This window comes from Thermobia domestica, chromosome 8, assembly GCF_964235325.1.
Source record: "Thermobia domestica chromosome 8, izTheDome1.hap1.1, whole genome shotgun sequence".
Lineage (NCBI taxonomy): Eukaryota > Metazoa > Arthropoda > Insecta > Zygentoma > Lepismatidae > Thermobia > Thermobia domestica.
In genome coordinates, this window is record NC_137461.1 from 295,156,456 (window position 1) to 295,183,399 (window position 26,944).

Consider the following 26,944-nt stretch of genomic DNA (forward strand, 5'->3'; position numbering starts at 1 on the left):
CTTTGCTGTACCGAGAAAATTAATATGAAAGCAAAAGTATATACTATATTTGCATAAGGAGTAACACTGAAATAAAAATACAAGACAAGTTAACAATTCTGGTTTGTCATACAACTCACTAATTATGTAGAAATGTCTGCCGAAGTTACACACTATCAATAGTCTACAAATAGAAACCAGACTTGTGGTTAACCTGAAAAGATACGTATATTTTACACGAAATGTTCCAACTTTCATCTTATATTTGTCAATAACTTTTCACAATGTTGCAGCCCAGAATGTGACTGTTTAAGAGTATTATCTTTGGACACTAAGAATATATTTCACCCATGTGTATTTTTCTATTCTCAGTATTTCTTCAAAGATACTTGACACATAATTTTTCACTTTTCTAACACAAGGGTTTGAATACCTAATATTTAACTTACTCAAATTTAAACTCCATTAATTTTAGTTACCGGTACTTATTTTAGAACTATTTCATTCACAACATGAAAATTTTAGATGTCATGTTAGCAGTTATTACAGCAACATACTTCACACTACAACCTTTCCCTCACTCCTGTTGTTCGGCCATGTTGTTTTCAGGCGTTTACGTTTTTCTGAATATCTCAGCATTATTTGTTCTATCAAAATGAAAATTGCGGAATAAATCTCTATTTCAAATTTCCTTTAGAAATAAGAAGCTACTGAGTCATAATGCTATATGAATCACTTTTACTCTTCTAATAGAAACAAACCCTTGACCCCCAAGCGTTACCGGACCAAATGTTCTTTGGACGAAATGTGCTTTGAACTAAACATCCCTGGACGAAATGTCCTTTGGACCAATTCTCCTTTGGACGAAATGTCCTTTGGACCAATTGTATTTTGGACGAAATGTCATTTGGACGAATTGTCCTTTGGACCAAATGTCTTTGGATTAAATGTCTCTGGACGAAATGTTCTTTGGACGAAATATCTTTGGACTAAAAGGGTGGCCACCAGGTGGGCCAGTGTGAGTCACGGTGAGTGGTGTTTCGAAGTAGGTCACGTCCTTTTGACCCACGATCCACTGATCCACTCACAAATCTTGACCCATTTCACCCACTTACCAACCGACCCACTGACCCACTCCATCTTTGATTTTAACATGTCTTGTTTCATTTAAAAGACGAAACATACATCCACATAATTTTTTCATCGATTGCGAAGGTTGGCTTAATATCATAATTGTAATGGTAATTTCTTCTTAAGGTGAGAAATTGATATGATTAAAAAGCCCATCTTGACGTGGGTACAAATTACCTCCCAAAGTTATTAGAAACGCTTTCTCACCCCGAAAACTATGAATTCGACAAATATTTAAGTAATTTTTGAGATTTTATTTTTAGCTCTCCCAGGCCATCATCCTGTGAAGATGGGGATGAATTTGGATGTAACCTCCATTGGAAGCATCACTATCTATCTCAACGACCGAGAAAATTATGATTAAAACACTAAGATCAGTCGTTTTGCATTATTTTTACATGTCACACCTCCCAACTTCCATAACTTCATACTACTACAATATTTTCTTCTTAGATTGAAAGTAATATGTCCCCCAAGTTTGGTAAAGATTGTCCCAGACATTCCAGAACTACGCTCTCCTTATTAGATGTGCTGGGGGATCTTACTCTTACTGGAAGTTGAACTTAAACTTAAAGGTCATCAGAACTGCTCCCAATGAACTTGGCGACCACGAAAGATATGGGTTGTATACTAACATTGGTTATTTTCAATTATTTCTACATGTCAGAAATTTCACAAACTCCTTCATTGTGTTAATGAGGGCTTAACTTACATGGCATCTGAAGTTCCAATCTTTACCTAAGAGACCCCCAAAATTATAGATTCGACACTAATGTAGGTCTTTTTTTATAATTTTGATGTCAGTCCCTTTCATTCCTCCTAGGACAGCAAACGGATACTGCCACTGCTAGGACTAAATTTGGTCTTAAATGGCATTAAAATTTCTATCAATTAATTTAGCGAACAGTGCTGCATTTAGAAGCTCGGCGTCCCTACGCACTTTTGCTCTCGGCGCCCCCAATAACTACACATTTCTCCGTCCCTTGAACCCTAACTTACAAATAAAACTTAATTCGAATATGCTTAATTAGTGAATTTATTGCAGTTAAATACCACTCACTAGATGCTACAGCTACAATTACGTAACAAAAAATAAATGGGAAACATGTTCTGAATTATTTTCAGATTTCTTATGCCATCCTTAAATATATTAGAATAGTAAAAGAGGACTGCTCATGAAATAGTATATTTGCTCTCGATTTTTAAAACTTTTTCATACGAAAAAAAAATAAAATTTTAAACTTTCCGCTCTTCAAATATGTTGCCCTCTAGGCACGGGCCTAGTTGGACTAATGGGAAATGCGGCACTGAAAATTTACGCTTCGACTCTAATATTGGTTGATTTCGATATTTTTTGTCGCTACGTAACCACCCTGGGTGCTAATGGAAGCTTAATTGGACTTGAATTGAAAGTAGAACTGTTTACCTAAGCGACCACGAAACTATGGATTCGATACTAATATCGATCCTTTTCTAGCATTTTTTGATATATATCCCGACAGTACTCTTTTCCAGATTGTAAGAAATATGGTTAAAATTGCTCTAGACATATCAGAATTATGTCGAAACAAACACATACATCCACTTTCATATATATAAATACAGAGTGAGGGAGCGAGAAAGTGAGAGAGAGCGACCAAAGGCATCACCACTCCACATTGCAAAAGCATATATCAGATATTGAATTGAAAATATATGTAAAGACCTTCTGCTGTGGCATGCTTCATAAGGAAAATTCCAGTCTGCTCACGTGACCTTTGGGGTTCATGAATTTCTTGCGAGCGTTCCGACTTTGGATTCTCTGTTTATACCTCTTTTTATGCCTCGGATAATTTTTCAAGAATATCAATGACATGCTGTAATACGAATGTTCAGAAGTAACCCCTATATGACAAATAGCTGCAAATAAATACACTATATAGTTTATTTATTGCGATGATATTATTTTCTTAATTTGTATTTAACATTCACATATATTATAGAATACCAACGTACTGTGAACACCTGTTATATTTTAAACATAATAATCACTATGTTCTGCAATGATTATATGTTATATATATACAACTGACATATTTTAATGTTATTATTTTATTTAATTTTTCATGCATTGCGGAAAATAGAATTTCATAAAAAACATTGACTCAGATGGGAATCAAACCCTCGACCTTACGGTTTGAAATCCAACGGCGTACCACTGAGCTAACACAAGCGCTCTACGAATAATACTTCTAGCGATATATAACGGTATTTAAGATAATAATTACATTCATATCCACTGCAAACGCTGTTTCTGTTCTACTTTGACTTTTATTTTAGTACTCAGGAGAGAATAATGTTCTATGTCTTAACTTTCACCATTCTTTTACATATGGAAAGATTCGTTTACGTATCTAAATATTCCATTAAGTATGGAGAGCAAAATGACAAACAAGCATGTGCTGGCATTAATACAGTTTCGAAATATTGTATCATTAAGTATTTCAATCAATGTTGCTTTTTTATATATAATTGGTAACAAGTCTTATTATATTTAAAAGAAGAAAAACACATCTGCAAGATTTTTCCCGATTGCAAAGGTTGGCTTCGAGGTTCGAACCTGGTTTACTTTTTCCCGAAGATACCCGAAGTTGGACTTAGAAAATTTTTGCCTCGAAACAGCAATAAAGAATGCGCTCAACCTTTTTGAGACAAGGTGTACATCCCTTTCGACAGCATTACAAGATATTTACAATGAGATTGAGGTGGTGGCTTCTCGTGAGCTAGCTTCACATCCGTGGAGTGCTCATCAAACTAGTCAGCTACATTTCGGAAGAGATTGGTTGGAACATAGTCTTACTGTAGATACAGATCGCTTGCAAAGTGTTGGAGTCGAACAAAGAGGTGAACATGATTTACTAGCAAGTTGCTCTAACATTTGCTGGTGAGCGACATTGTCAGATGGTAATGACAGCAACTTGAACTGTATCCTGATGGTAAGAGAAATCCATTCCCTCATGTCGTTGACAACGTGCTCTTGCCCGGCCATCAGCGTGTACCAACTGATACCTCTACTCATTTGTTCAGACGGACTTTTTCCACACTTCGAGCAACCAAGACTGTGCACCTTTCCCTCTGTTAGTGCCTTGTTCTGAATGTTGAACAAAGGTGCCCTCGTAAGATTCTTGTTTCTGTATGGCATGAACTGGTTTTTGATATGGTTCATTGTAGTCTAGCATTGAATTCAGGAGTGATCTATTGCATTGTAATCCTTCTATCCGCTTTTACCATCCGAGCTAGCCGACGGTGACCCCTGTCATGATGTGTCGTACACCAGGACAATTGACTCTGGCGGCAGTAGTTTTATCCGAATCCATGTAGTTATCACACACTATTGGCGCTGCGGACTTTGAACAGTCTAATGTCTGCACTTTGGAGATAGAACGGCCCATACGTCTGGAACCTTCTTCAATTTGGCCGCGATCAATTATGCTAAGGTCGGGTGTTTTACCCACTATAACCCACTGTTCTCATACAGCCTGCATGGTATTTGACATCCTGGCTCTTACCTGGCAAGTTCTCCTGTTACATTCACCGAGATGACCATAACCTCATTCCTGCAGAACGGTAGCTGACTCTAATTCAATTACTCACAAGTATGTATATAGTTATGTATGTACAAAAACAGTAGAAGTCGTTGAGCTAACTTTAGAGGCACGGAGCACAGCAAATTCACTCAGCAAACGGTAACAAGGATCTCTTGTCGACTAATCAGTGTGATACTTGTGTGTAGAATGGGGAAAGCCAGTAATATATGAGACTGATTGGGGCCAGATTATGGTGGTCATACGGCTGTGAACGAGCAGAAACTGTACGAATATCGAGTGTTCGTGAGTTACCATGATTAGTATCTTCCAAAAATGCGAAAAGGACGGTTAAACCAACACCAAATCATAAGCGTTGGATATGGTTGATTAAGCAAAAGGTTATAATTTCATATCTGCAAACAGTTATGAACTTCTAGACTTCCTATGTATCAGATTGTTGCAAAAATAATTTCTGTTTTTGATACTTTAAACTTTGATGTTTAATTTTGGGGAAACGTTTCTTTAACAATGGTAATATCATTTATCATTTTAAAGATCAAAAATTACTCAACTTATTGTACATAATTGTTTGTATACTATCAGTTTGTTTTGGGCTTTCTAAATAATGAGAAGAAAGCAAATTAGAACAATTTTGTTACACGAGTTCAAATTGAAAGGTAAAACTGCACAAACGTCTCGTAATATCAACTAAGCATTTGGCTAGGGACCATCAGTGAACGTACAATTCAACATTGGTTCCAAAAGTTATGTCAAGGAATCGAGAGCCATGAAGATGAGGAGGGTCATGGATAAGAAATTGAGTGTCATTATTGAAGTGGACCCAAGCAATGCAACTCGAAAGATTGCAAAAGATCTTCACGTTGACCCTCAACAATTGTTCGATACTTGCACCAATTGGGAAAATCAAACATGCTGGAAAAATAGATGCCTCACAACTTAAACGAAACCCAAAAACTTCACCGATACGACATCTACTCTGTATTTCTTCTTTGCAATGATGAATTTTTCATCGCATTGTGACGTATGACGATGAATGGGTCCTATATGACAAACGACGGCACTCGGCGCTGTGGCTGGACAGTGATGAGGCACCAAAGATCACCTACCCAAAACATAAGATTCATCAAAAGAAGGTAATGGTCACTGTTTGGTGGTCGACACGTGATGTCATTCACTGCAACTTCTTGAATGCTGATGGAACCATCACATCAGAGAAGTTTTGCGAGAAATTGCACAAAAGTCATCAACAACTGCAAATTTATGGTCAACATTGGTCAATCGGGAGGTATCAAATGCTCTTTACCACAATGCCAGATGTGTCTCACAAATGAGTGCACAAAAATGTTCAACAGACTGGGTAACGAAGCACTATCTTACCAACACTACTTACCAGATCTTTCTACCAATAATTACCAGTTTTCCAATGGCATTGATACCTTCCTGAGGAAGGAGGTCTTCCACAACAGTTGCCTTCATCTGTTTTAGAACTCAGAGAATTGTATGCTACAGAAATTAATAGACTTTCTCATTGGCAAGAATACATAGATTCTAATGCTTCTTAATTTGATGAATAAAATTAATTCAAATTGATAAAAATTCATAGTCAAAAAGCTCTTTTATACTTGCATTATCTTGATATAAGCATGGAATATCATAGACCTCCAGACTCTGTACGTCCATGTTGCTTATGAGAAGGAGAACTGGAAATTGTGGTGTCACAGATGATTCAGTAAGAAGAAACTAAAGTAAAGTTTTCCAATAATTGTAATAAAAAGGAAAAAAATCTCTTTTTTTAATTTCCAGATTCAGTATTTTGCTTCACAAGGACGTGTTCCAGGAGCTGAAGGATGCTAACAAGGACGATCCAGAGAAGTTGAGAATCGTAGAAAGCATGAACGTCCCGGGATACGAACTCCTTAAAAATGCACCTTCTCCTAGATATATTAAAACTCATCTACCATTCAGTCTTCTGCCGCCGAAACTAGCAGATACATGCAAGGTAAGAGAAATATATTTAAAAACAATAGGCAATAACAAATTGCAGTGTCACGTTTATATGTCGTGATATTATTTCAATTGATTCTAAGCCCGAAAGTGCTAGTAGATTTCCATCAATTCCGGTTTCAGAAGATAGATTACAGTGGGTAGTGGAATTCAATATATTTCTGAGACGCGTATTTTATTCCAGGGAATCGCTTTTATCTTTCTTACAGCTTTTACTCTATAGCGATCACCGTTAAATCAGAAAATGGTTAATTTTTACCACTTGCTGTTTGAATTTCGGCTCCGAAAGCGAAATCGACTCCTAAGTGTTGATCATCTACGTTCTGACCAAATTGGGTGATGATTGGTTAAGTAGTTGTTCAAATTTTTTACCCCCTGGACGGACCAACGGATATGGAAAATACACAGTTTGTTTGGAAACAACACCGACAACATTTGGGAGGTGATTTCTGACACCAACATAAGACATAAAGTATACACCAACCAGAGTGCAGAGATCCAACATTTCGGAGGTATAGGCTGCTGAAAACGTGAAAAAAATGAGCTTTAAAGGTCCATAGCTCATGGAACCTACCGTAGTCGAGTCAAAACTTCACACAGGAACTAGTATGTACCCTACCCAAATATCTAAGTTTCAGAATTCTGAGGTACTTCCGCAACGATTTTCATACAGGTACTTGGTGAGTATTTAAAATTACATGCCCGTGGCCAAACTCTCTCCATAAAAATTTTTGTGTGAGTACCTTAGGATTCTGAATCATGTATTTTTGGATAGTGCACATATTAGTTCCTATGTGGTCTTGACCCGACTATAGTAGGTCGCATAGTATTGGAGCTATGGATTTTAAAAAGTTCATTTTTCATGTTTTCGACAGCCTATAACTTCAAAATGACAGATTTATGCACTCGGGCTGGTCTATACTTTTTATCTTATCTTGGTGTCAGGAATCACCTCCTAAACATTGTCGGTGTTGTTTCGAAACGCCCTGTATAAAGGGCTTTTGGTAAACCTAACTCTAAAGATTTATGGTACGTACCACAGTACAATTTCAACAAACTGCAAATGTTTATTTAAGGACTAGTACTTAATATTAAACATATTAAATGATACAGGTTAATATCCATTAAGGAAGTTTTGGAAATATTATAGGAGACTTACACTACTCACAATCAAAAAATAGATACATATGACTGAGAGAATTTCGTTTGAGTAATTTAATTTTGACGCAAATTTAAATATACAAAATAAGAAATAAAATATATTCAGTAATAGCAATAGAAAGGGTAGAACTCAAGATAAAGGACGCATCCTGGCTGAAGGCTATGTGTATTCTATAGGATAGACCATTTATCATGACACGCTCTTTGTAACTTTTAAACTAATGGACAAATTCAATCGTTGACTTCGAAAACCGGTCATCTCCATCGAAGCTACTTTGAGAAGAGAGACAAACAAAACTAAATTAATCAATATGTATCTAACATATAGGGTTATTTTCATTTTTGAATAGTAGAAAACTGTGAGGTCTACGCCCGAAAATGAAAACAACCCTATATGCCAGATGTATATTGACTAATTTAGTTCTGTTCGTCATTCCTCTCAAATTAGCTTCGATGGAGATGACTGGTTTTCGAACTCAACGGTTCAATTATGCTGAAATCTTGAACCATGCAAATATCGGGAGGGCATTGTTTAGCTTAATCTGTGATACTACAAAGTTACCAGTTTACCAGTCCAACGTAACTTACGCTTTCTCAAATGGTGTTACGTCAAGTTATTATATAATTCAAATTTAAATGTGAAAGGAAGACTCCCAGTCCTACACTTACACTACAGTGTTGCAAACTGAGATCGCTACAGTATTACAAACATGGAAAAACTATCAAATTGTGGAGGTTTCTACATCATAAACAACGCAAGAGAAACAAACGGGATAATAATATGCAAAGTACCTCATTGTCGGATACTACGGTTATCATATGACGTATTTCGAACAGGTAAAAACAGAATTTTAAGAATTTGGAACTTTGACTTTCTTCAAATGACTTTATTTCGAAAACGTTTTCAGTATGTATCACATCGAGTTCTGCAGATGGTTTTCAATGAACATAAAGATCACAATGCCATTTACAGCAATTTGACATCTCAAGTCATTCAGGAGATGTGAAAAAGCGGTAAAATTTGATATCTTGCTTAAAATGGAGTACTCATTAGAACTTTATACAATAATCTTTTATTTCTTTTGCTTACACAACATTACAACAGCACTTTTTGATAGGTGTAGTTACAGTAAATTCTCGAAATTATTTAATTTTATGCAGTGCTGCAAACTTTAACAGTTTTCACCATATCTCCAGAAATACTTGGGATATCAAATTGCTGAGAACGGCATTAGGATTTTTACATTTATTGATAACTATCTGTGCAATTGGATGGAGTACCTATTTAAGAAGTGTTTCAAAATAAAAGCTTTTCAAAAAAGTCACATTTTCAATCCTTTGTAAATTTGTTCGTATTCATTCGAAATCCACATATACATAATCGCACTACATATTAAAGTACTTCGAATGTGCTTTGTCTCGTCTGTCTTATTTGCATTATTTCAGCTGTAAAAGTCACTAAAATTCTGATGTTCTTATTATTGTAGCGTCCTTAGTTTACAACACTGTATGGCAAGGCTGGTATTGTAGGTTTTTCTTTAACATGTAGATTTGAAGAATGTAATAATATGACGTAGCTCTATTTGAAAGAAAGTATAACTTTATGGTGGGTTGGCAACACTGTATCACGTATTGTGACAAACAATGACCCGTTGTCGATATTTGCAATGTACAAAATTTCAGCGTTTTTTGTCTATTAATTTAACAGCTACATGGGCATATTACGATATATGGTCCACCCTGAATAAGTAGAATGTATGAGATGTGAAGAATGACAACATTGTGATACTGCTTTTATTTAAAAATATGCTTATAATCTATAGGCTTCACAATAAAGTGGTGAAGTCGAATAACCAAGTAAAATTGGAAATAACAATTAACTGTGTAGATTAACTCAACAACAGAAGCAATGGCGCAACCACAATTTTATTTCGGGAGGAGCCAAGGCTACTTAGTACAGTAGCCTGCAGACGACGGGCTGCACCATCTGGTTAAATTCCCCCTACTACAAGAATTTTAGTTATCCCTATTATTAACACGCTAAAAGGCCTTAAAATAAAAATTGAAGTTCATAAGTTCCCTATTATTAACCATTACAATTTTTAAAACTTCCATTCTAATTATTATTTTGTACCTCTTTATTTTTGCATGTCATTACGCGGTCTTTACTAACATTTATTACTCTAAGAAATTAATTAATGGTTTTCACAGTTTTTTTTCTTTTGTATGGTGCTTTGACTTAATTCGATATTCATTTATACATTGATCTATTTTAGGTTTATTGGCACATTACAAAATTCGCACTACTACTGAATAAAATGTACAAAAATACACTTTACAATTTATGACGACGGACTTTTAAAGCTAGTAGTGAATTAATCGAAATTTTCAAACCCTATGATACAAGTGCAGGTGCTTTCCAAGATCAAACACTTTAATAGCTATGAAAATACAGATAAATGTTACAATATTATGAAGAACTTACAGGCTATAAATTTCAATATTATAGTTCATGTACATAACTTCACAAAATTATGTAAGAAAGGTTAACCAATTATTATCATTTGGCACATAAACCTCGACAGATTAACACTTTCATACATAGCACATTCTTGTTATCAATGAAATATATATCTTATTAAATGATTACTAAAGCTATTCAGTACAATATTCTACAAGTAATTCACGATTTGAGAACTTTTCCCTATTTACAGTTTGGTATCAAATCTCCTTGGCTTCTTTGCAAGTCAGGTTATTCGAAAAGGACAGCAGTAAACTATCGCAAGACGATATTTCATACGTGATTCACATACTTCAATGCAGATTAAGAGCACTCTTCACGAACGGTGTGTGTGTGTTTGAAAGAGAGAGTTTACATATTTTTATAGATACTGGACAAGTGACAAACAATAATGTTTTTTTTTCTTTTTGGAAATTTCACCAAAATTTGTCTGCAGTGCTATTGTAAAAGATAGACCAGGTTAGTTTTGGGAGAGACCTGGAACCTCTGGGCTCATAGCTTGCGCAACTAAACAAGAGTCACAACAAAGCATAGTGCTTTACTTTTACGAAAGATACTGACATACGTGTGGTAGAAATAAACAAATCGTAGCAAATGACAAATAATAGAAAAGTGTGCAGATTTGGTTTACGTTGATTACTAGGAATATGAAAGTAGAATTGAAAAAATTGAGCTAAGATAATCTAATCTCTTTTACTCATATACTCAAGAATGCTAATACTCCAACGCATATTGGCTAACAGTGGTAAATTGCCACTAAAATAGATTGTTTGGTTTGGTTTAGTTTAACGTCCCATGGATAGGCCTGCTAGGCTAAAAGAGACGTGAACTTAAAAATTTGTAAGTATTCTTAAATTGTGAATTCTCTCTGAACTCAATCTACAGTCACTTGTTAGTGTGTGGAATGTTGAGTCTCTCAATGGAGGAACTTTAGTTTTACCTAGAGACGTGAGTTGCAGCGAAAATTTAATAATTTCTGTTTCATCTTGCTCAGTGGATCTTACCTGCACACTTTACATTAATTAACAGAGAGGAATGGTTTACGTAGCAATTATACTATTCACATAGATTCTACAACTCTCACAACGCATTTACTCTGAATATATAACGACGCCATTATGCTGATAGCTCAAAGTTTTCATCTTGTTGGTCATGGTATCGGTTGTAACGTCGTAAATTGTCCAGAAACAAATTCTCTCCATTATGAGCAAAGTAATGCAAAAGAGAAAATAGCTGCTTTTAACTTATGAGTTATAAATAGAATGTGAAACGGGGAAAATGCACTGGATCGTGTAAGTGTGAGATGCGAGAACGTTGACTTCAAAGTCAAAGAACTTCTCTTTCCAAATACAAATTTTGACTACTTAAGGAATCAATGATTACAGAAAAGTCCCGAGTCACATTTTACTGAAGTTTTGTTTGTGGACCTTTCCGATTCTTTAGGGGTATACACATAGGGCAGGTGTGGGGGCTATTACAAGGGTGTAAACACAATATTGGTCTTTAGCTTGAGCTCCAGGAAGAGAGGTCTGTATTCCTGAATTTCAACTGCAAAGTTTTACTATACAGCAGAGATTAAAACATATCTACAATATTTTTTCTCTTAATTAGATCTTAGTTCATTGCTCTCTCAATATGTTTTGTTTTCATACGATGTACATACCTTAGACATTCATAAACATAACATTTGTATATTATTAACATTATTTTGTATATTGAAAGTTAGAATGTGATGAACATAACATTTGTATATTAACACAAAAATTATGATACTAAAACATTTATAATGCTCATATTAGGTGGTGTACGTAGCTAGGAACCCTAAAGATGTAGCCGTATCATTTTATCACCACAATCGCCTTCTGAAAGTCCAGGGATACCAAGGAAACTTTGAAAAGTATTGGGATTACTTCGAGAAAGACTTACGTAAGCACATTTCATTCATACGTACATTGTATACTGCATGCTCTAATCACATGGATATTATACAATGTAAAATTCTTAATCTTTATTTAAGTGTGGCATTTATAGATACATTTTAAACAATATTATAGTAATATAGTAATCAAAAACGTGAAATTCTACTTAATCTGAAAATCTTGCCCCCTCCTCCACTTGTGAAACTGGAAATAACACTGCTGGGCCTATTACATAAATTGTATTTTTTCCTTTCAATAGTTAATTAAGTATGAATTTCTCTTTATTAAAAAGACACACTATATATTACATCACTACAGAGAAAGGACCTCTGGTACATTTTCCTCCTTTTTTCCTTGCAATAGTTGCTTAAAATGTCCCTATATTTTGCTTTGGAAAGATGGCGAGCCCATGTGAAAATAATGTTTTAATATTACCATTAAATTAATGATGATGGGAATTTTTTCTTTAATATACGCTATTAGTTTTTAAGCAAAGAAATTCCTTATCGTTTCTTATGTAGTCCTTGCGTTATGTGCTTCAAACTATATTTCGCGCAATTTTGTATCCACTGTATATAGAGTTTATTATGGAGAAAGAATTAAATACAATGCAATTATTTTCTTTTGATAGGTCATCTACACGGCACGAAATCCGAAAGACGTTGCCGTGTCTTATTACTACCTTGAACGGATGCTGTCAAATATGGATTTTAAAGGAAATTTTGAAACGTATTGGAACTACTTTCAGAGAAATTTACGTAAGCTTTCAGAAAGTATGAATTTCGTTAATTAGATGAAATTAATCACCCTTCTATTTTTGTTTTATTCCCTTTTTAGAAACACATTTTCAATACACATTTTGTTAACATTGCCTACATTTCTGAGATACTTATATCTTTGTTATCACACAGATTTCTGAGATAAAATTAATCCATTATTGACAGCATTTCTCACTCACAATTCAATCGGTGAATGGAAAAAGGAAAGCATTCTCTAACATCATACTTTTGGAAAACGAAAAACAGTAAAAAGATATTTGTATAGGACTTTGTAGCTTAAAATCTTTCAATTATGAAAATACCACATTCATAATAAGGTTGGATATTTAATTATATATAAATTGCTACCGTGGAATGTTCTCATTTATTTTTGAGATATTCTCTTTTTCCCACTCACTTATTCAATTATAAATTGCAAATTTTGTTACATAGCATACATAATGTGTCTGTGTTGTTTGTATGACTCACATTTCGGAAATATTGTTTATTCTTTCTATTTAATGTTTTAACATTACACTGTTTTAATGTAACTAATATATTAACATGTTCTCATATTTGAATATCTTTCAACGTGCCTCTGTTTTCGTATTCATTTGTAAGGTATATCTCCCAAGTAACGACTTGCCATTATAGTTAAATATACATATAAGCTCTTGTAATATATAAAACTGATATTGAGTGTGAGAAGGTATGAAATGAATTATTCTCTAAAATTAAACAAGAGTACAGTGGTTCAATGGTAGAGTGCTTACCTCTTATGCATGGGATCCCTGGTTCGATCCACGGCCCAGAAAGTTTGTGGTAGACAACATCGTATCCGTTGGGGTACTCCCGTTTCTTCCCACAATCTTCCGTTTCCTCCTAATTCTTATATCGTCATTCACTTGCCTAAATCATCCGAAAATGAAAAAATGAAATCTTGAAGTTTAACGTCCCACGGTTATGTCGATTAGGCTAAAGGAAACGGTGATTATGAGAGATGAGTGAGATGGTGGAATGAAGAAAGTGGGAGGAAACGGGAGAACCCCGAGAAAACCCACGAGCACGGTGTTTGTCCACCACAAAGTCCACACGGCTCAAGCTGGGATCGAACCAGGAACCGCAAGCACCGGAGGTGCCTAAATCATCCGACTCCCTTAGTCTAAAGGATATAGTCGTGGGACGTTAAAGTGAAAGATTTTATTTCATTTCATTTTCTATAAATAAACATTTCACATTTATTTTTTAGTACGAGAGTGTAATCTTTTTAAAACCAGATGAACATCTCAAGTTATTATGGGCCATGTTCAGAAACAACTTAGCGTGTGATTAGCGTCGTACTAAGAATTTGGTTAAACCGTGATTATAACTTCCGTATTCAGAAGCACTCCAAGACTTTTAACGGTAGATACAAACCACGACGTTCCCGCAGGTTTGTCCAATGCATTATGAGAAAAATAAATCAATAAACGGCGAGACAGTAAGGTGTTTAATATTCGGTCTGATCTTTTTTGCTAATGTTTGGACAGCCCTAAGGAATGGTCGTGGCTTGGCTCTATCAAAATAGCACCAGTTGTTAACATAGTCAAAATGTAATACGGAAATTATATTCATGCATTAGTCACATAATTCGGACGAAGTTTATCATACATAAAATAGTTTCTGATTCCATATATTTTACCTTTTCAATTTCTTTAAAAATAGTGCTTTTTTAATACAAACATTGTTGTAATTATTAGGGTCACAAACATACTTTACACATAACTAAAATGTATACCAGGAAGGTATACATGATAATCAAACTTTACCTCAGTGAATCACTAGTTTTGAATATATCTATTGAATATGACAGACAATTTTGTTAAGTATCTATCACAGTTTTTTTTAAAATTATTATTCTTATGGTAGCTGTGTCAGTTAGTCAAGATGCCAGGCGACATGTCCAGTTCGGATATTATATGAAGGTACGGAGTGACCCACTTGTCACAAACCAGTACATGGTTGGTAGAAGATGATTCGTTTAAGATGAGCTGAAATATCACAATAGTTGACAATGTCAATGTTCATCGTATAAGAAATTTCAAAGAGATCCTTCGTGGCTAAGCGGTTAGTGTCCGCGCCTTTGGCGTGGGAGACCTGGGTTCGATTCATGTTATTCGGATTCCATGTTAATCAATAGGTCCACGTCTCACATAGCCTCGCTACTGAAAGGGACGCTAAACTTGAAATGAACTCAAGGAATTTCAACTTTGTGATAGACAAGTAATTGTTATTCAAAAAGTGTTTTAAAAACATTGACACATCTTAGTGTTGGAAAACTTACTTACTTTGCCGAAATGTATTCCCAAAGTGGGTTTCGAGACAACTAACGTGACCTCAAAAGCAAGAAAGAACTTCAATCTATTCACATCATTTTAGTAAAGAAGGTCAATCGTTTTAGGAACGATACAGTAGTCGCTGGTGATGAGACATAATGTAAGTCCATATTACACATTAGATTCAAATATATTACGAGGAATTAGAGCAGCAGAGACTTTGATTCACAACATGAACTTTAAATATATATTTGTTCCAGTGATTCAGATATGAAGGTAAATTGTCTTATCTGTTGGTATTAATGTACTGATACATCAATGATAAAAAGTAAAATAATATCATCTAATTTACTGCTAATTTTATCCTGTATTCATTTATATATTAAATTTCAAGTTTCACATGAATAACTCAAGTGTAATAAATAGTTTCGACTGTTGTTTAAACTTTTATCCTAATAAAATTATTAAGTTTGTTGATGAAATAGTAGTAATTATTTGTTTTATTTGTAGTTCCATGGTCCCCATATTGGCGTCACACAATTGAAGGGTGGGAGAAACGACATCATCCAAATGTGTTGTTCTTATTTTATGAAGATATGAAGAAGGTAAACTTAACATTTTCTAAAGTGATTTAGTCAGTTAATCCATGAGTTCGTAAAGCCACATTTTCTATAGACGTTAATGAAGATTTCTGTCGATAATATTTTTGTTTCAATCATGGAAAAAGAGGAATGTTAGTTAAGGACCATGAGTCACGGAAACTTCTTAGTTTAATAACAGAAATATTTAGCTAAATGTTAGTGTCGAAGAAGAAGGTAGGGAGATGATAATCTTATATATAAAGTTGACTGTTTGTCCGAGATAGAAATCCATACATAGTATGCGCTTGAAATGAATTTTTGAACGTAGTACTTGGTTCAGGCGTGATTTTATCATGTGAGTTTCATTAAAATATATATCGTAAGAGATGAGAGGTATTCAAAATGCACACCGAAAGTGCAGTATATCTGAAGACTCTCATGTTCAGAAGGTAAAACTCAGAATATAAACTCTTTATTGAAATAATTGGACCTTTGTCTCAGCACTTTCGAAAATTCACTTGTAAAGGGGGAAACAGTACAACTTCTATTATAGTTCAGTTTAGTATTCATAAAATGAAAAATAAGGAAATACAAGTTGTAGTTGTATCGTATAAATCGATTTTATGAAAATAGTTAGCAATTGGATTTACTTGAGTGCTTTGCTCAGTGGCGTATTTAGAGGGGCTTCCAGGCTTAAGCCCTCCCGGAAATCTTACTTACTATAGTAAAGTATATGAAATATCTTGCAGAATGTTCACATTTTCAAGCAAAACCCCCCGCCTGAAAGTTAGCAAAGCCCCCCGAAACAAAATGGTAAATACGCCGCTGGCTTTGCCATTTCACTTTGACTGAAATGAGTATCCTAAAGAGGGAAAGAGAGTTTAAATTTTTCATAAAGAATGACGACTGCACCGCTTGAAATGTATTTTCCAACATATTTAGCACTTAGAAATGATATGAAATCTTTCAGTTTAACATCCCACGAGTATGCCTTTTAGGTTAAAGGAGACGATGATTAAAAGAAGTGAATGATGATGGAAGGATTAGTGAAATGAGAAAGTGGGAAGACAGGAAAAGAGCACGAGAAAAGCCATGGACATGATGTTGTCCACCACAAACTTTCTTGGGCTGGGATCGAAGCAAGGAACCCACGCACCAGCGGTAAGTGCTCTAGAACTAAGGCACCATGTTCCCTGATTTAACACTTTGGTGGAGTTGAGTTTTTATAATTTCATTTCGATTCAAATACGCGTCCTAACGGGGAAAGACAATTCAAATATTTTTCATAAAACTATTGTATCTGTGTGCGAGGAATCGGTATTTCAGTTTAGTGGATTGTAAATAATGTATTTATAAGCTCGTACAATGTCTCCATGTTACATAATAGTTACAGTCTTAAGGTAGATAAAATGAGATTATAAGTGTACCGTTCACTGAGAAAAATCCGTTATCTGGACAGCGGTATGTTGTACACATATACGGAATCCTCTTGTTTACTATAAAAATCAATACGAAGCATACGTTATGCATATGCTACATACTTTTCCCACTTAGAAGTTACATCATGCCTTTGCAGGATGTATGACATCTAACGATCTTCCGTATATTACATACATATACATATGTTACCTTCGTCTACTATATGTTATATACGTCCATTTGTATGTGAAATCCTGACCGCCTATATTGTTTCATACGGAAAGTACGTATAGATGGAACACTTATTCGGGAAGTATTAAAACATGTGTTTTCAGTTATACGTTTGTTGTACGTTAAGTCTAAAAACTACTGGATTTACCTATGTAAAATATGTTCTTACGTACGCCACATACGATGTTTTCTCAGTGTTGTTGAATTAATTGCGTATTTAATTTAAATTAATGCCCTTCAAAGTTGTTAATGATGGCAAAGGAAAAGACATTCCATAATCTGCTTCATTACTAGAAATATTCATTCCAGTCCTCCCCCAGTAATGCAACAGGACCTTTTTCATAGGATTCACTTAAGTGCAGTTTGATACCATCATGAATTTTTAATCTCTATATACATAAGGAAATCCTGAATGACACACTGATGAACGTCAAGACCAAACATTGTGGACGGTACATTTGTGATGTAAGGTACTAATACGAAAGAATTTTTGGAAATTCTACGTTGAAGGTATATAAAAAGATGCCCATATCACGGAATTCCTCATGGTCACAGACATAGTATTTGCTATTTGGACCTTTCATTTAAAATAATTAAATTTGTATTTGAGCATTTCTTAACATTGACTTATCAAGGGAAGAAAAGAGATAGAAAGAATATAAGATGGAGATTAATAAGATATTCATATCTCAGAATCCCATAAAGTTAGAGAAATGAAATTTTGTATTTAGACTTTTCTTTTAAAATTAGTAAACATGCGTTTAAGCTCTTTTCCATGTTTGACGTAGGATGTAAGCAAAAGGGGTGGGGGTTGTTCATTGCGATGCGGATATAAAGCGTTCGAATTTCGTGAGAATTCTCGAATTCAGACGTACTCTATTTGAGAGGTGAAGAAGAAAGAACACAGTAACACATGTGGGCACTTGGTAGTCTCTATATATCAAAGTCAAAGTCACTATGTTTGTAACTTCGTACCGTTTGAACCACCCAACCGATCTCTATCAGATTTACTGGATACATGAGGTTCGGGCGTGGGATGGTATTTATCATTTCCGTTTTGACGGTGCAACTTGGGTGAGAGGGATATATATAAATGATTGAAAATGACCAATATTAGTGTTTAGTTTTCGGGGTCGCTGAGACGAATAGTGACACATCCGATGATGTTTAAATCCAAATTTATTCTCGCAACTTGTAGGAGGGGTAGGAGTAGGGTGATCATAAAATTTTCAGCTGAAAACGGGGCAGGTTCTGGTTTCTTTAAAATCATGTGAAATGAGAAACAGGTCAGTGAAAAAATAAGTTCTTGCTACCTAAACAAAAAGAGCAATTGCTAAAACCTGTGCTGCCTTTCGAGCAGTGCTGCGAGCTGTTACCATCATATTTAATGTAGGGACTTTAATTCAATTCTTGCCTCTTTGTTATTATTAATTATTAATATCTTTACAAGGATTAAAGGTACTGGGTTTGTTATTTAGTTCTTTTACTTGCATGAAAAGGAACAAATATTACTTTTTAACATTTACTAACAGGACGGTCAGGACACGTCCCTAAAACGGGACGTATGTTTGCCCTAGGGAGGGAGATATATAAATGATTGATAATATTAGTAGCGAATCCATAGTTTTCGGGGTCGATGAGACGAATAATGACAATTTCGATGTCACTTAAATTCAAATTAAGTCCTTTATGTCCAAAATGAAACGTATTTCTCCCATGCGAAGAACGAGTACTATGTATTATTCTGCTAATAAATCGTCTGTTTAGTTTCAGAACCTGAAGAAAGAAAAAGAAAAAAAGTAAGGCAGTTTTAAAACTCATATCCAAAAATCTTCCATAGCGCCAGGCATAAAAATGGATCTGAAAATGGATGACGTCACCCCGTTCCCCGTGCCTATCTGTGCCTATTCTAAATTTATAGGAAATGGAGGGACCAATAGGTATTTTTGGAAGTGGAGGAACGACGTCCTCTCGCGTTCCCTCTCATTTTTACCCGTGCATAACCCTATTTTTTGTTCCTTTACCTGATTTCTATTTAAAAAAACAATGACAGAAGTATATACAACACGCGAACCATACGACTTAACGGATTTTGTCTAAGGTTGACATAGAGGTAAAACTTTATTTGCTGGATATGCATCTGAAATATTTTGTTCTGAAAACCTCTGATTTTCAGAGTTCGGCATAAAATTCTCTAATTGCAATTTAGGACAATAATTAGGATAAAATATTTTAAACAAACCTGATAATCATTAATTTGTAGTTAAACGTGAAGGAATGCTTATAATGAAAATCTGCTAAAATCTGAAGTATCATTTTTTTCCCCTCTCAATCGAGAAACTGGGGCCGCGGTGGCTCAGTGGTAGAGCGTTCACCTCTGGTGCTTGGGGTCCCGGGTTCGATCCCAGCCACCGCCAAGTGAACTTTGTGGTGGACAAACACCGTGTGCGTGGGTTTTCTCGGGGTTCTCCCGTTTCCTCCCACTTTCTTCATTCCACAATTTCACTCATTTCTCATTATCATCGTCTCCTTTAGCCTAACCGGCATAATCGTGGGACGTAAAACTCAAATATTTCATTTCATTTTTTTTTTCAATCGAAACTCATTACTACTAATACATCTACATAATTTTTTTTCAAGGATTTCAAATCTGGAATCAGGCGAGTGTCGAAATTCCTAAACAAGAGCTACTCAGACGATGAAATTGATAGGTTAGCCGATTACTTGGACATCAAGAACTTCAAAAAACATACATCAGCAAACGTTGGAGCAGTCGTCAACGGAATTGCGAGGGAAGGAGAGCAGCCGTTTATTAGAAAAGGTACCGGCGCACTATGTAGCTGAGAATTTCTTTAAGTTTTTTCTTATAGTGCTTCTTTTAGGTTAGTTTTCTCTTTGTTTGTTTGTTTGTATGGGTCAAATTCTACAAGTTGAATTTCACCCACACTCATAGTAACTTAAAATTCATAGTTTGTACAAACATTTTAATCCGATGATTGCACAATATTTTTACACAATTCTCATTGGATCTGATCGTTTTACTGTAAAAATAATTAAATAGTTAAGCCTTACTTCAATAGATGACAAAGTGGTTCACTGCTGGCTCTATACCTTTATGTGGCACCTCTAACGGAAAAGTTAGGAAATATTGCCTTCCACAAGAAATGGTGTAGTTTCTATTGAGTTAAGAAAATTAGAAATTTATTAAAATACATTAATAATAGGACTAAAACGTTAATAATACCCGAAAAAACTTTGAAAAGCAATGTTGTTTAAAATGTACTTAAAAGGAGAGTATATTGCAAGGATCCCCACATCACAACAGACGCACGTGTCAGCTCAACACATGCTAATGATTACAAACAACCTAGCAGACAACAGGCCAACCCGGAAGACACCGAGGAACACAGAAAGCAGACGGACCTCACCGAAGGACCCGAGGAGGACAAATAAAAGGAGGACCACCGAGGGACCCAGCATCAGTCGACCAACTGATCGCCTAACCTTTACTTTCCTATGTCGCTGTGGACTAGGAGCACCTCTTCTTTACCCTATGTCGCACTGGACTAGGGATCCATCTTAAACTTATAATCCAAGTCTAACCTACAACCTGCCAAAGTGTTCTGGAAACTGCCATGAGTGGAAGGGGCACCCGGCAAAACATTTAGTATTCCTTCACTTGGTCATTGAGGAAGAGACATTGAATTAGAGACACTTGTATATATTATATTATATTTTGTAATAAAACTTGTTGAAGGGGAAAAGACACCCGGTCTATCTTTTGACTCTACCAAACATTACAATATGAAACTACAAACAAATGAATACTCATGGCCGAAGAGAAGACGTTACCTTCTGCGGCGCCCCCTTCTTCAGATGAGAATGACATTGCATTTTTTTAAAAAATGAATGACATTACTCCTAGGTTCACAATTCTGTTGCAAAATAGCGTTAAATATCTTGGCGTCAGCTTCGATAATCATCTCAATTGGAAAGTTCATCTCTAGAAATTAAGAAGCTAATATACGCCGAAGAATCAATTTGTTGCGTAGTTTACGAGGAACATTACTGGGGCCTAAGTATGAACCTTATACTTTATGCATACAAGTTCTTTGTTCGTTCTACTCTTACTCAAGAACATATCGTCAAAATTCTATGACAAATTACAGGCTCTCTAACGTCATGTCTTGAGCTTTGCCTACTAATTGCCCGCACGAACTCCAACACAAGAAGTCTATCACTGTATAATTAACCCTACTCTTTTAGAGCATCTCTTCCGTCTCCGCTGACGCTACGCTCAACACCGTATTAAAGCTCCTCACTTGATCCTTTATGAGACATTAGATCAGCTATACCACGTTACGCATATTCACCAGCCAATCATCTTCTTGCATTTCATGAACGTGATTATGTCACTTCTCTCTGCAATACACATCGTCGCATTTACTATCACCATCCGCACTTCTATTGCACATAATTTCACCCTTGCATTCCTTTATTCTCACTAACAGGCTTTCATTGTCTTAACCCGCTCTGAATAGCCCCAGAGGAGAAGATTAACACCCTTGTCTCAGATAACATCATATGTCCTTATGTTACTGTATATGAGCAGCATTGCTATCTTCATTTCATCTCTCATCGCATTTTGATGTATTATTGACAATAAATCATTCAATAAATAATTTTCGCACCCCTCCTAATACCTTTTTACTACAGTTAAATTGATGTCAGTGGCCCAAGAGAAGGCGTTACCTTCTGTGGCCCGCCCTTCTATTGATGGGAATGAAACTACACTTAAAAAGATGAATGTCCCGAGGAAACATAATGGTACGTTACATATTTTTTTAATTTTTAAGCAAAGTGGGAAAGAAGGTTCAACATTCCCATGCAATTCAAGGCAATGGCATATGCCAAAGAATCTTCTTCAGTCTGCAGGTACATTTCCGAAATAAAATTACCTACATACTGTTCTATGGTTCAATCCTAACCCATTCCACTTAATAACTCAATTTCACCGAAACTGGCGCTTAGCATTATGTTCACTGAGTCGCTCATTTGTTGAGGTAAAGTAAAGAAATGGCACTGGATGCTATTTAAAATTTAGAACAAGATATTCACTTATGATTGTATCAAGCATAGCCCTCAACCTTAGAATTGCAAACGATATGTTTTGTTTTGTTCCCATTTCTTTATCTTACTCCACGTGCACTATCTCTCTCTCTCTCTCTTTCTCTATCCTACACGCATACAAACACACCATACACAAAAGTGCATTTTGTAGAAACAATATTACTAAAGTTGTTTCCATTATTCATCTTCTCCTTGCGACAATGGGAATTGAAAAATAGTGTTACAATAGTGTAAGGTAAGATTCCACAACTCCATGATCTCATCTCAAAGGAGGCAACTTGGCGTACATTCCGATCCGATTTACTCAGGGACCAATTTGACAAAGGCTCAGCCGCATAGAAAAGGGTAGGACGGTAGTAAATCTCGCTCCCCTACCATGTCGTCCAATTGGTGGGTGGCTACTAATTACATCACATCAATACTTGGTTCAAACAGTATTTTGAATATAACTTGCAAAGAACGATTTAACTACTGCCAAGAAATGGGAAAACACCTGATTTTAAACTCAAATATATTATGCTAATCCCGAAGGTGTTTGCTATCATGAAAATATAAAGTAGGATATTAAAATTCTGGAACTGCCGTTCATAGAAAGTTATTTATCCTGTGATATTAATGTTATCATAATCTTTTTTCGAACAAAATGTGAATAGTTGACAACGAGACTACTTATCCCCTTGTAAACGTTGACCACCGAAGACACCCTGTCATGGATTCCCACTGTCATGGATTCTTCCATGGAATAAAGGGCGAGCATTAAATTTTGCTGTAAGTTAGGAAAATCAGCAACATAGACTTACAAGATAATCAGAAAGTTTGGGAAATCAGCAACATACACTTGCGAGATAATCAGAAAGTTAAGGAAATCAGCAAGAGAGCCTTTCGAGATAATCAGAAAGTTAGAAAATTCAGCAACAGAGACTTACGAGATAATCGGAAATTAAAAAAAGAATCAGTCACAGAGATTTATTACATAATCAGAAAGTTAAAAAAATTAGCAACAGAGTCTGATGAGATAGTGTAAAAGCTAAGGAAATCATCAACAGGGACTTACGACATAATCAGAAAGTTAGGGAAATCAGCAACAGAAACTTACGAGATAATCGGAAAGTTAGGAAAATCAGCAAGAGAGACTTACGATATAGTCAGTAAGTTAGGGAAATCAGCAAAAGAGACTTACGAGATAGAACAATTTACCACAACAATGTCTTATTTTGTGGTCCTGTGTTTGAATGGTACGCCCGATTTTGTGATGGATGTGTAGACGTTTCTGATTATCCTAGTAATAAATAATCGTCAATCAGACATTCAGATGATAATATCGACCGTGTTCGCGATCTGCTGCAGTCGAAACTTCGTATGACCATTCCCATGATGGCAGATGTGCTGCGTGTCAATCACGAAATGATCCAGCAGATTTTGATCTAGAGTATTCTGTCGGAAAATAGTTCTCATAATCTATTACGGTAAGTCTCTGTTAGTAATTTCCATAACTTAATTCATAACTTAGTGTTTGTCCTTTGTTCCTTGAAAGAATCCATGTCAATTGGAACCCGGGTCTTCGATAGACGACGCTTCAAAGAATACAGATGCACTCTTTAACAAATCGTTGACATTCCTTGTAAAAGAAGAATATCTTAAAATATTTTGGTAGGATAACTAATAACATATAAATACAAATATAATAGAACATTATTAATCAACTAGAAGGCTTTTTAAATTTATAGTAATTAAAATATTTTAAAAATTTTTGTAGTAACAACAACGCATTGAGAATCAACAAACAAGAAAATTTATAAAATATATGCTAATTACTCGTAAATAGTATTAAGTATAAAAATATATATATTCTAGGTTTCAATATTAATCAGCTAGAAGGTATATAGATCAATCTAAAACTATTGCTTGTATTTCGTTCTTCCTTAGTCTGTTAATTTCGAACAGATTGAGTCCAGAAAGATTGAATATTTTAATAGCATGGCAATAAACTTACTCCAATTTATTGACTTCCGTTTCATTTTTTTATTGTTTTACCCTCATGCCATACAAAATATTATCTTCTTGCTCACAAGATATTCGCAGCACTCAATTAAGAGTCTTCATCCCGGCGAAATTAAAATACCGCTAATTTTACAGTAATTATGTGCTATCTTCAAATAGATACAAGATAATTGAAATATGGAACAAGAGCGCCCTAGACAATATTATTTTGCGTGAGGTACCGTTATCACAAGTCACCTAGTGGCTTTCCGTTTTCAGCTATTTAGAAACGCGAAATTAAATGCCGTTTTTAAAATTGCTCGAAATCAAAAGCAGATAAGTGAGTCGTGATAACGGTTTCTTATGTAAAATAATATTGTCTAGGGCGCTCTTGTTCCACATTTCGATTATCTTTTATCTATTTGAAGATATCACATAATTACTGTAAAATTAGCGGTATTTTAATTTCGCCGGAATGAAGAATCTTAAGGATTATTATTATTATTATTATTATTATTATTATTATTATTATTATTATTATTATTATTATTATTATTATTATTATTATTACAGTAGTAGTAGTAGTAGTACTAGCAATAGTAAATGTACTGAGTAGTCGTACATTTCAAGCAGTAATACATACGTTGGCTATTACAGTAGAGTTCCTAAAACCAGGCACTCAATAACTCGACAGTTCGGATAAGTCGGGCAAACACTGGCAGGGCGAAATTCCGCACGCAGACCCGTTCAAGGTCATTGCCGTGTATTTCTCGGAGATCTCTCTTATCAGGTAAATTACTGTACACTGTGTATACATTAATTTTCATTTTCATGTAGGCCTAAAGTAAAGGCTCTATGCTTTCATAAAGTACATACTTTTCCTTTTTTTAACGGTAATTGGGTATCTCAAGTAACAAATACATACAAGTACAGTACTGTATTTGCTGAGGAAACACTCGTATTTATTCCTTTTTAACCCTATTCCCGATAACCTGTCATTTTCACAAACTCGACCACCGTTCGGTAAACGTTAGGCCGAGTTTTCGATAATCTACTGTATTAAAGTGATTGATAGGAAATGTTAAATGTAATGACATACTTTCTCTTCTTTGTTGTAGGCCAAGTGGGTAGTTGGAATGAAGAGTTTACTCCAGAGTTGTTGGCCAGAGCGGACAAATGGATCGAAGAGAACTTGAAAAGCACTGATCTACGATTCCCTCTGTGAATATCATGTGTTTATCATGTACTGAGTAGTCGTACATTTCAAGCAGTAATACATACGTTGGCTTGAAATACATCAGTAATACATCAGTACTGCTTAACCAAATACAAATTAAATTTTCTAAATTGGCAGCTAATCTAAATACTTTATTTACATTTTCTGTTGGCAATATTTTTAAATATAATACCAGGCCAATTTAAATCCGATTTAAACTACTCGCTGATCAAAACAATTCGTTTATTGTCAAAGTTATTAACGTGTAACACTTTCGCCAACGGCTTCATCAGACACATAATCAGATAGCGTCTGCTGAAGCCAAGTGGATAATTGGCGAAACCATTTACACTTTAATAATATTTACATTAAACGCGTTGTTTTGGTCAGCGAGTAGGTTAAATCGGATTTAAGTAAGTCTACTAAAAGAAAGCTTGTACAATGGAAAATATTACAGGCCAATTTAACTACGATTTTCGATATAGTACAGTATTTTTTTAATAGACACCCACCTCTCTTTAGAAGACAATATATCAGTGGCGGACTTTAATACCTTGGCCTAAAATAAAGATCTCTATTAGCCCAAGAGGATTTATGTTTATTTCACTTAATTTCATTGAGATACATAACGTTTCAAAGAATGGTGGAAGGTTAGCATTTTAAGCTAGACTGTAACTATTTTTCTACGTTAGGAAAACTTCCAAAGTACTTGGGAGAATATTTATGTGCTGGTATGCAATTTTCCTGATAACTGTACAAAGATCAGTTGCAGCCCAATAAATATTTTGGTTATTACTATTTTGTTTATATTTCTTTTAAATACTGTGTTGAGTTGGGTGCCAGATTTGCCTGAGTTCCAAAATAGATATTTCTCAGTTAGGTTCTGGATCCGGCACTAGATGTCATACTTTACCCAAAGAGACATTAACTTATCGGGAAATAGGGCTTATTCAGTGCTGGGAAGAGGGTGGTTTATTGTTACGGTCGTAAAGCTTACGGCTTCAAGTTAAAT

The 26,944-nt window shown here is 35.2% G+C and overlaps 1 protein-coding gene across 1 annotated transcript in view; it reads left to right on the forward strand.

Moving 5' to 3' along the window:
- The window catches only part of LOC145693732 (sulfotransferase 1C4-like), a 63,865-nt gene extending 37,142 nt beyond the window's left edge, over window positions 1–26,723 (forward strand). Inside the window, exons 4-8 of the mRNA XM_081770026.1 lie at window positions 6,501–6,696; window positions 12,183–12,309; window positions 15,886–15,980; window positions 20,247–20,427; window positions 25,835–26,723. Of these exons, the coding sequence (XP_081626152.1) occupies window positions 6,501–6,696; window positions 12,183–12,309; window positions 15,886–15,980; window positions 20,247–20,427; window positions 25,835–25,941 (706 nt within the window). The 3' untranslated portion in view covers window positions 25,942–26,723. The remainder of the gene's footprint in view (window positions 1–6,500; window positions 6,697–12,182; window positions 12,310–15,885; window positions 15,981–20,246; window positions 20,428–25,834) is intronic.
- The last annotated feature ends 221 nt before the right edge of the window (window positions 26,724–26,944 follow it).